Source organism: Chiloscyllium plagiosum, unplaced genomic scaffold (assembly GCF_037043375.1).
Source record: "Chiloscyllium plagiosum isolate Xiang-an unplaced genomic scaffold, Cpla_swu_hap1 HiC_scaffold_1, whole genome shotgun sequence".
Classification (NCBI taxonomy): domain Eukaryota; kingdom Metazoa; phylum Chordata; class Chondrichthyes; order Orectolobiformes; family Hemiscylliidae; genus Chiloscyllium; species Chiloscyllium plagiosum.
The window spans coordinates 119116274-119127687 of NW_028270139.1; the positions used below are offsets into that span (position 1 = coordinate 119116274).

At 44.4% G+C, this 11414-nt stretch overlaps 1 protein-coding gene across 2 annotated transcripts; it reads right to left on the reverse strand.

The window, feature by feature from the left end:
* Positions 1–900: 900 nt before the first annotated feature.
* On the reverse strand, positions 901–6762 carry LOC122543938 (E3 ubiquitin-protein ligase TRIM62-like). 2 transcript variants are annotated; one of them, XM_043682930.2, is made up of 6 exons: positions 6458–6761; positions 4932–5027; positions 3227–3460; positions 2382–2404; positions 1987–2102; positions 901–1566 (listed from the first exon to the last, which is right to left on the reverse strand). In XM_043682930.2, exons 1-6 carry the CDS (start codon positions 6632–6634, stop codon positions 1019–1021), a joined length of 1194 nt encoding a protein of 397 aa, XP_043538865.2. In that variant the 5' UTR covers positions 6635–6761; the 3' UTR covers positions 901–1018. The 2 variants fall into 2 exon arrangements, with proteins under 2 accessions (XP_043538865.2, XP_043538945.2); XM_043683010.2 differs by lacking the exon at positions 2382–2404 and having other exon boundaries at positions 1987–2113; positions 6458–6762.
* Between the last annotated feature and the right edge of the window lie 4652 nt (positions 6763–11414).

Here is an 11414-nt window from a genome sequence, read left to right on the forward strand (position 1 = left end):
TAAGATGAGGAGAAAATTCTAAAAACGATATGAGGGACTTTTTAACACAGATTTACTTGTTTGTGGATGTAGGTACAATTACAATGTTTAAAAGACATTTGGATAAATACATGAATAAAAAATGTTTGGAGGGATATGGCCCATGCGCAGGCAGGTGGGACTCATGTAATTTGTTAACATGCTTGGCAAGGACTGATTGGATGGAGGGTCTGTTTCTGAGTTGTATGATTCTCTAAATGTGGATGCTGGAAGTCTAAAACAATAACAACTTGTTAGAGCAAATCAGCATTTTAGCTGCATCTCGACAGTGTTCTCTCTACAGAAGCTACCAGACCTGCTGAGTCTCTCCAGCAATTTCTGGTTTTGTTTCTGTCTTCTGAAGTTGCACTCCGGCTCCCCACCCTCTCTGTTGATGATTTCCCCGTCAAGTGTGGTCTTCAGCATCATGGAACAAGATTGTCCCAGGTTTCATGGCGTGTTGCATTAACTAGTGGCCATGAAGCAGTCGAGTTGGCCCCAATGTAAATGACTCCTAACTTCATTCCACAAAGGCCTAGAAAACCACACTTCAAAGGCGATTAGAGATGAGCAACAAATGCTGCCTTTGATAGCAATGCCTTTCAGTGTGAAAGAGTAAGGAAAAATCACAATCATTTGCAATCCCTCCTAGGTTAGGGAATGGTGAGAAGTAGCTCCTGATCACTAGCCAGCATTAAACTTGTCTGCATTAGTGTTCCCACAGTTGAATGCTCCACCAGTCCAAACTCACATGGATTGTATTTGGCATCTACTGATTGACAACTCCAACCAGTCTAGCTTTCCAATAGCTAGTTAAACATTCCTGACAATATTATTCATAACAGCTTCAACACAGGGGAGAAAGAACAACAGAGAGACACACAACTTTAAAACAAAATTGTTATTTGGTTTGCGACTGGGGCGAGGAACAATAAATGGTCAGAGCCCCTACTTGAACAACCCCAACAATACAAAGCAGAGAACACTGTCCTCAACGATATCACATGTTCAATTTGAAGATACTGAGTCGCTGATCACTCAGTGCTCCCTCTTCCACTTTGCATGGGCTGTACAGAGGTAGAAGTGGATCTGTGAAATGGGCTCGAAAGACATGGAGCATCTCCATCGTCTCAGCATCAAAGAACGACACTATCCCGCCCTCATAGTCCACATAGATACCAATTCGGCATGGTTTACGCTGGACCTTCAACTGGATTTCGGGCTCTTCACACGCCTCATAGTGACAGCCATCTCGCAACGTCAGACACCAGATGCCTTTACTCGGACTGTAGACAATATTCCCATGGCGAGAAATACTGTTGTAAGCAACTCCCAGATCCCATTTGGCTTTCTTGTTGACAGTCACTTCCCAGTAATGTTTCCCTGTTGAAAATGCTTCAGCACCAAGAACACAAAGGGCAGCATTGAATCGACGATCCATGTAAACAACTGGCAAAGGTTCGCGAAGGGGAATGACTGACCGCCGGTTTGCTGAGATTTCAAGGTGAGGGTGAGCAGTTGAATGGTCAAAGGTGTAAGCTTCAGGCACTAAGTGGAAAACAAACATAACGTAAGTTAGTCAGTAAAACATGGAGCTCTTGTCAAAGACTAGACATACAGTATCCTATTTGAGAAACTAAACTTTGGATGATATGTTTTACAGTGAAGTCTATATTTGTCATTGGACTGCCTGCTGAAGGGAGCTCATCTTGCAGGGTTCGATTGTAGGAGTTTGATGAGGATATCAAGTTAAAAGATAATCCTTTGGCCATTTCCAATAACTTCAATATATCCTCATTTGTGCTGGAACCTGAGAGCTAATGTACCTTACACTACAGTCTGCATGACCCGAATGCTGACTGTTTTCAGAATGGACATTGCATTTCTCAAAAGGTGTATTGTGGATGACATGATGATAAGTGAGTTAAAATTCTCGCCAAAAGAAGCTGGTATTAAAAAAAACCTTACCTGTCTTAATTACTTGAAACATCTTCTTCCAAACTTTGTATTGCAGTGGACCACAAAATTTCTCGGCCTCAAAACGTACAATGGAGTCATTCACCATTTCATATGGATTACGGAATCTGAAATGAGACTATTAGTTGAATAATGCTACAAAAATATCATGGGCATAGCTTCACTGAAACAAATTGAGAAACTGTGGAAAATAGAGATAAAGAAGAAGAGAAAAGTACAGGCTGAGAGAGAGCTAGAGACCAAAATAGACACACAGAAACATATTGAAGGCAGAGACCAAATGGTCATAAGATGTGGTCATGAGGCTAGATAAAAAGCAGACAGAAAGTCATTTAGAAAGAGAAACTGAAATGAAACAAAATGCAGAAGTTATACTTTAATCTCACCCTTCAGAGGAAATGTTCAGCACCTGAAACAGACAAAAACAAATTGAGAAAAGTGGGAGTGAAATGGTGAAAAAGCTCTGTGCGATTGCACCATCTGCTGGCTGAGCCACCACAGAAATTCCTTTCTCTACTGATCACCTGAGAGAAGTCAGTGAATGAAACATAACATGCCGCTGCCTGGTGAACATCAAAACTGTTGGAAATGACTGCCGTTAAAATATAGCCCAATGAACAAGAAAATCTCTTCTCTCTGATGGGTGATTAGGTAGGACAGTCAAATTTTGTTCTTATATAGATTTTCATAATAAATGCTTGTGAACAATTCTGACAATGCTGCATTTATTTCTCACATTTAGTTCCTCAGAGGAGGATATAGTGTCTTTATCCTTAACTACAGGATTTCTTGTGGGAATGGTGGAGCGTAGATAGGAAAGTGGCAGTAGACAGGAAATTCCAGGTTACTAATCCAGTGATAATGAAGGAGAAAAGCTGAGTATTTAAGTCAAAATGTTGCATGTTTTGGAGAGGAAATGATCCCCACAATACCTGGGCTTTGGGTACAAATTCGGGGAAGGCAAAAGGGGAGGAGGTATCCTTTCTATGATGGTGTAGGGGGCCACAATTTTGTTCAAGCTATATTCTGATATCAGAGATGTTGCAGAGCTCTTCCACTCTTTTAGGACCTCCCCTTTGCCAAAGATCGGCCAATGTAGAAGCAATGTTTGGCACGAAACATCAGGTACAGAAAAATACATAAAAGCATTTTGTTTAATTTCTTTCAGTAAATAGATAAAAGGAGACCAGAAGATAAAAGGACATCTGCCCTCGGATCCATAATAAATTACCTTCAAGACGCCACTCAAGTTAGTGGTCTGCAGTGCTGCCTCAAGGGGATCCATCAGCAATTTCAGATGGTTAACTCTCTGCAAGCATCCTGTCTTCAACCGTATCAACTCCTCCAGGGTCTGTTGTTTCTCAGCAGCTATCAATTCTGTCAAAGCTCTTTCCTCCGAATCTAGGAAGCTCCGCAAAACAGCAAAATCTTTTTGCACTTGCCGTTGGAGTATCTCAGCTTCTTCCTGTACAAAGAATAGAAAGGGTCACAATTTAGGCTTTTGTGAAGAGCACAGTGGCACAGTGGTTAGCACTGCTGCCTCACAGCGCCAGAGACCCGGGTTCAATTCCCGCCTCGGGTGACTGACTGTGTGGAGTTTGCACATTCTCCCCGTGTCTGTGTGGGTTTCCTCCGGGTGCTCCGGTTTCCTCCCACAGTCCAAAGATGTGCAGGTCAGGTGAATTGGCGATGCTAAATTGCCCGTAGTGTTAGGTAAGGGGTAGATGTAGGAGTATGGGTGGGTTGCGCTTCGGCGGGGCGGTGTGGACTTGTTGGGCCGGGGGGCCTGTTTCCACACTGTAAAAAAATAATCTAAAATAAAAAAAAATAAAAAAAATAAAATGAACCAAGGAATCTAATTCCTCAGTCACCCATGCTAGACCACGTCACAGTCTCTTGAATTCTCCTCCACACCTGAAATAATAATATGATAAGCTCTCTCCAGGAGTGCTATAGATTCTGAATATTCTACCTTGTTTTATGAGGGCATAAACAATCCAATTCCTATCTCTAATCTATTTTTAGTTAGCTGATCTTAGCTGTAGTATTCAAGAGGCAGAAGACGATAAATACCTTAAGTGCCTCTTAAGGAATTAAGCTAAAGTCAGAGAAAATTCCAGCTTCAAATTTCTGCAGGATAACATGTGTGAAGCTGAACTGCTACATCCCCTAACAGTCAAATATCCTGCTGCCGCTCATCAGATGGATCCATGTGAAGAACGACCCGCTTGGGTGACATAGTGGAGAGTGGCTTTTACACGTGGAACCAATATCAACAACGGTCAAGAAAGAGATAATTTAACTATGTGCACTGAAGAGTTCAATACATGAAGTTACTTAAATACATGAGATATCATACTTTGCCTAAGAAGGCTGATTTTGCAGAAACAATTCAGGACTAACAGATTAATGAGGGTACGGGTCACCAGGCACACCTGTGAGAGCAAAAGTGATGACATAAGGGAAGAGATATTCTCATTGACGGTGTCAATTATAAGGTTGGATGGACTAGAGCATTGTTATTTTCTGACAAATTGTCATTCTTTATAGGAAAGAATACTGAAAGAATGAAATGGAAAATCAAGAAAGTTACAGCATGTAGGAGATGGGATATCTGGTGAAGGAGAGGGATGCTGGAGGAACATATCAGGTATAATTCATTTTTACATAGCTGTGTAAATACAGAACTGAAAACAAGGGCATATGATCCATACTGCAATTGAGTTCTATAAGGTGATTTGCAAAAAATGGTATAAATGTGCTTGAGATCTGTTGTTAGTTGAAATGTCTCTTGGAGCAATGAAAGGGCATTCTGTTCTGTGTGCATTACTTGTCTGCCCGGCATTGATTAACAGACTCCTGCTTGTTCACTTGACAGCTGACTTAAGTCAAATTAATTTAGATACTCTACAACTGCACTCAGAATTCTTTATTACCTGGGCCGCTGTTGTGTTCCGTTCGATCTCTTCCAATCTCGAGATCTGCTCCGAGCTCTCTGCCTGCAACTCCACCAACTTTGCAGACAGTGATTCCTGTTGACAAAGAAAACATGAAAATTCTGTTTGGAGGAAGCAGAACATTACCTGCAAACATCTGGAACAGGTCACAGGCAATTCCTGAAAGCCAGATCCTGTTGTGTTCCTGGGCTGGACTGAGTCACCAGATCACACCCAATATCATGATCAACGCTGAAGAGAAGGCCTGGATTTCTTCATCAGTCATCACTGAATCATCTAATTTCATCTGATATTGTATTTAGCACCATACAGGAGGACAGGCTAGGTTCCAATCCTGGTGAAGGACAACTAAGATACTGAAATGTGGCCTGCATGCATAAGCCCATATCTCCCAATTACTATCAGAGCCCCTGTTTTCAACGCAGATTGGAAAAACAATTGCTGACTTACCTTCCTCAGATTTTTTTCTATCCAACCGTCCAATAGAGTATCCTGTAGAACTCATTTAGTGCAGGGAACCTTGGAGGGAGCAGCTGAGAGTATCTATGCAAAAGCTATTAACTTTTTTATATAGCACTAGTAAAAGGTTAAATGTCTCAAAGCTTTGGATGAGAGAAAGGATAAACATGTAGATGTGTGTAGGACAGCTGATAAGTGAGTAAAGAGGGTGGTAGTTGGGTGGGATGGTGGGTGGATGGATGGTGAAGTTGGGTTGTGTCTGTCGGGGGAGGGGAATAAGAGTGGGGTGGGGGAGGCGGGGTTAGGTCAGGCCAGGAGGCAGGAGTTAGGGGCTGTCAGGAAGTTATCCAGAATTTCAATTAGAGTTTTTTTTGCCTAACATTTCCTGAGTAACCTTGCTGGAACACCCTGAAATCACCAACTTTAACTCAGAGTCACAGACTATTTTTGGAGGGTCCAGAAGTATTTCCTATCTGGAGTTCAAACTTCTCAGTCGGGACTTCCATCGGTCCCGTCACACAACGAGTCATACAGCCATTCTATGGAAGACCTTAAGACTGTCGTCTCAACTTGATCTGTTGGGGCCTTAGGCACTTTGATACTGGGATACAATGAACTTGCATTGATGGTATGACCATACAGGCAATTAAGTAAGGATGATATGTTAATATTTATCTTAACAGACAGTCATAGAGTCATACAGCACAGAAACAAACCCTTCGACCCAACTCGCTCATACCGATCAGGTTTCCTAAAGTTGCCTACATTTGGCTTATTCCTTCAGCATCACTGGGTCCGTTCCCCTGCCGAACATCATTTCTCAATTACTATAACAGTTTAGGAAGCAAGTCCGCCACAACTTTTTCAGGAAATTCGGGAAATCGGACTGAATGCAACCTTACTGGAATTGGATGACTGGGGGCGAAGGAATCTGAAGAGTGCAAAGCAGTAAACAAGGGCGTGAGACGTGTCAGACAGAATGGCAAGTGTATTTTTTTTAACAAAAAGACAGTAAAGAGAGGCGCCTTGTGTGTGCAGCGACCAACCTTCAACTCTCTGAAGGCCTCCTCCACCGCCACCACCGTGTGCCCTCGGTGTGAGCCTATAATCGCACACTTGCTGCAGACCTGTTGTTTCTCCACTCTGCAGAAATACACCAACTTCTTGCCGTGCTCCGGGCACCTCGCAATCTCCCCACAGGCAGCTTCTCCTTTCTCCTCCATCCCTCAGCTCCCGACCCCGTACTGCAGACTTTTACCAAACAGATTATTTTAAAAAGGTTGCAAACTCTCCATTCTGTGGGTCATTTCCAGAAGCCGTTGACGCCTCGATGCGGAAGTGACACGGTTGAGGGAAAGTCCCAGTTTACTCTCTGATCGACGTTAGAGTCAACCACCCATAGGGCACAATGCTCAAAAAAGAAAATCTGAAAGACACCGGGAGTACAAAAAAATAGGAAGCTCTGCCTCCAAAATCTTAGTTACGTTTTATGATTGGATTTTATTTTTGTCAAACATCAGTGATTGGAATAAATCATAATCCAAAACAGTGTACTCGTAACAAACCCAAATCACTTTATGTGGTGAAAATAAGTTGAATTCTTGATGATCAGTATTAACAGTAAAAGCAACATTAGAAATCGGGAATTTGATGGCAGAAAATTTGATCTCAGAACTTTGAATTTGTCTACTGTTAAATCTGTAAATATGATTCTAGGATAGTATGTTATCTGAAACAAAATAACCCAGAAATTGCAAGTCTGATAGCATACTGCCAGATCTGCTCAGTTTCTGCATCGATTTCTGTTTTTTTTTGTTTCAGATCTATGTTTCTCTGTTTTAGTTTAGTATGTTACCTCTCTGGTGTCAGGGTCAAGGACATCATGCAGCAGCTGCAGGGCAGCTTTTGGGAGATGGGAGAGGTAATGTGAGAGGTAATTTCGGTTTAAACTTTAAGATGTGTCTGGACCACAGACTGGTCTATAATAAAAGACAAAACTTTTGTTTCTTTTCTAGAACATTTTATATACTCAAAAGTAGAATAGTTTAAATTGTGCAGAATGCTGACAATTTGTGAGCAGAGTAAAAACAAACAGGCCCTTGATTGATGAAACCATTAACACAGGCGGGAAGGATGAGTCCTTGACTGATAAGACTCCAGGATAGGGGAACGACTCGAGAGACATCTGTTACAGATTAAAGCCTTTGACTGATAAGACTACAGGGTGAGAAAAACAACAACTTTAGAGACTCTGGAGCCTTTTGTTGCAGACTTTGTGATAAGAATAATGATGTTTTTAAGAATGTGAACCTCATGGCTTGTTAGAGCCAAGGAGAGGAGGGACTTGTACTGTATATAATGAGAGACTTTGTAAGCCTCAGCGCGCCTTTTCTTCAAGGGTGCCCGACTCTGCAGACTTGACTTGTTAATAAAACTTTGTTTTCCTGAATTTGTCTAGAGCGATTATTGAGAAGCGATTTTCGTTTCTAACAACTTGGGGGCTCGTCCGGGATCAACACTCCGGCCGCAAGGGGAGTTGAGGAAGGATATCGGAGAAGGTGCACCCTGCCAAGTTCAGCAGTCCCTGATTCCTTGCTTGTCGCCCCGCGCGGCTTGAGCGAGTGATATCCGGGAGGCTCAGGAAAACAAAGGAGGGGTGTACCCGAGGCAGTGGGGACGGTTAACGATCGAGTAATTTCGGTGCACCGAACCCAGGTAAGAAAAAACTTGTGGGGACCGTGTTTCCGGAGGACTGGGGACCTACGGGGTGCCTGTGGATTTTTTTTTTCTACAGAGACGTGGGACTCAGGAATCTAGAGACCGGGGCTCGCCTGTGAGGGATTTTGCAGAGACCGTGTTTGAGGAGGAACGTGTACCTACGGGGTGCCTGTGATTTGTGTCACAGAGACGTAGGACACAGGAATCCAAAGACCGGGGGTGCCTGCAAAGGAACCTGGGCGATCACGGGACTGAAGGTCCGGGAATTGGCTACATTGTGATAGATTATCACGGGAAAAAAAATACGAAGTCCTCGGAAATGGGAAATAAGGAATCTAAGGCGATTAAGGGAAAGGTAGGCTTAAACAGGGACAATGACACATACCCCGGGGTACCTGACGATAGTCCGTTAGGGAGAATGCTAAATAATTGGGATCAGGGTGGAAGAAAGGGAAAATCTAAAAGGAAGATGGTAAAATACTATCAAAAGTGGTCCCAGAAACCTATTCAGGGCGACTCAGTGTGGTGGCCTAGATTCGGTACTGACGAAGACTGGGTCCGGCAAGCCCTCATTTTATATGTCAATTCAAAACCTGATGTTAATCTGGAAGAAAGTGATTATGCCCTTTGTTGGCTACCGGTTACGATATCTTGCCAAATGCAGGTAACTAATAAAGACTCAAAAGGGCAGAAAGAATGGGACCCTTTAGATCACTTACCGCCGCTCTACGTGACCCCGTCTGCCCCACAAAATGTTCCTTCGGGTGACGACGATTCAGGGGAAGGGGAAGAAAATGGGGAGGAATCACAAACTACCTCAGGGGTACAGACCAGATCTCAAGCTGAAAAGGGTCACAGACAAAACCCTGTCTCGATTGCAAGAATGAATCCACTCCGGGAAGTGCCCATGGGGGGCGAGGAGGGAAGGACGGGATATGTGAACGTTCCCTTGACGAGTACTGAAGTACGGAATTTCAGGAGGGAGATGAAGGGTCTACTAGAGGACCCCATGGGACTTGCTGAACAATTGGATCAGTTCCTGGGTCCGAATACTTACACGTGGGAAGAGATGTGTTCCATCATGAAAACATTGTTCTCTAGCCAGGAGCGTCAGATGATACGACAAGCTGCGCTCTTGGGGGGGGAAGGAGGGGAACAGAAGTTTCCCCTCACCGACCCTGAGTGGGATAAGAACACGGAGGGAGGACGGCGCAACATGAGAGACATGCGGGAATATTGGATAAAAGGAATAAGACACGCAGCCCCGAAGGGGCACAATTTTACCAAGGCCTTTGGTAATCATCAAAACCCGGAGGAAACCCCTACGGACTTCCTAGACAGGATTAGGAAGAATTTGCAGCAGTTTGCTGGGGTGGACCCTGAGATGGACGTGGGGCAACAACTCATACGGGTAGAGTTTGTATCAAAAGCCTGGCCGGACATACGAAAGAAGTTAGAGAAAATGGATGATTGGGATAGTAAATCTTTAAGTGAACTACTACGGGAGGCGCAAAAGGTGTTTGTGAGAAGGGACGATGAGAAGCAAAGGAAGGCGACAAAGATAATGATGCAAACGGTGCAACAAATGACAGCTGGAAGAAAGGAAAAGGGAGAGCCGTGGCAGAAACAGGAAAGGGGAGAGTCGTGGCAAGAGCAGAGGAAAAGAGAACCATGGCCGGAACAAAGGAAGAGTGGAGGAACGCGAGACAGCGACGGGGAAACGAAGAGGACACTCAGATGTTACTATTGTAATGAAGAGGGACATTTTAAACGGGAGTGCTCCCGCTACAAGCAGGAGGTGAGGTCGTACGCCCTGATGGAGGAAGATTAGGGAGTTCCTACCCTTGGGGCAAAAGGACTATCGACAGGAACCCCTGGTAAACTTGAAAGTAGGGCCCCAAGGATCGGAGATCACATTTATGGTGGACTCGGGAGCCGAAAGATCAAGTATAATCCAAATACCCCCCGGCACCCGAGCAGGAGGAAAAGTTATGGGGGTATCTGGAATTGGAGGACAGAAATTACAAGTCCCAGTGGTGGAGGACGTGGAAATTGGGTATGAAAACAGAACTACTAAACGAGACCTCCTTCTACTGCCATCGGCGGGGTTTAATTTGTTAGGAAGAGACTTGCAGGTCAAACTAGGGATCGGAACGGTACCAAATAACGGGGAAATGGTGGTAAGGTTGTTCGCCCTCACCGAAGAAGATGATCAACAAATAGACCCGGAAGTATGGTACCGAGAGGGGAACAGAGGGGGTCTAAACATCAAACCTCTCCAAATCACCATGTTACCAGGAAGAGGCCCGGTAAGAAGGAAACAATACCCGATTGCTATGGAAGGACGGGAGGGGTTACAACCTGTGATAGAAAGATTAATCACAGATGGACTACTGGAGGAATACATGTCCCCTTTCAATACTCCAATACTCCCTGTGAGGAAGCCGGACGGGACATATAGGCTGGTGCAAGACTTGCGGGGGTTGAATGAAGTAGCCCGGCTAGATACTAACGGGAAGTGGACGGTTCCTGATGGGAGATAAGTACTGAACAAACAGATCACCCGGGGTATTCTGCACCGATTACACCATCAGACCCACTGGGGGGTGCAAGCCATGTGTGACACAATCCTGAGAGACTATGTATGCAGGGGGATATACACATTAGCCCAACAAGAGGTAGTCGGATGCCCCACTTGCCGGCGTATTAATCGGAAGGCCATGCGTTCTATGCCAGCCGGTGGTCAGCCTCTCGCGATTAGGCCATTTCAGAGGATCCAAGTCGACTTTACAGAATTACCCCCAGTACAGAGATGGAAATATCTGCTAGTAATAGTAGACCATTTCACTCACTGGGTAGAGGCTTTCCCAACTGCCAAAGACGATGCACCAACCGTGGCCCGACTGTTGTTAGAGAACATAATCCCGAGATATGGCATAATGGAATCTATCGACTCCGACTGCGGGACGCATTTTATTTCTAAGCTACACCATTTGATCTGTACTACCCTGGGTATCCAATGGAAATTCCACGCACCCTGGCATCCTCAGAGTTCGGGTCGAGTTGAGAGAATGAATGGCACGCTTAAGACCCAATTGACTAAGCTGATGTTAGAAACTAAGTTACCCTGGCCAAAGTGCCTGCCCATTGCCCTATTGAGGATACGTACGGCACCTCGCCGAGATGTGGGGGTTTCCCCCTATGAAATGCTGTTCGGATTACCGTATTGGAGTAAGGTTGATGGATGTCCCACTCTGCAAGGGGGGGATGTATTTATCCGAACCT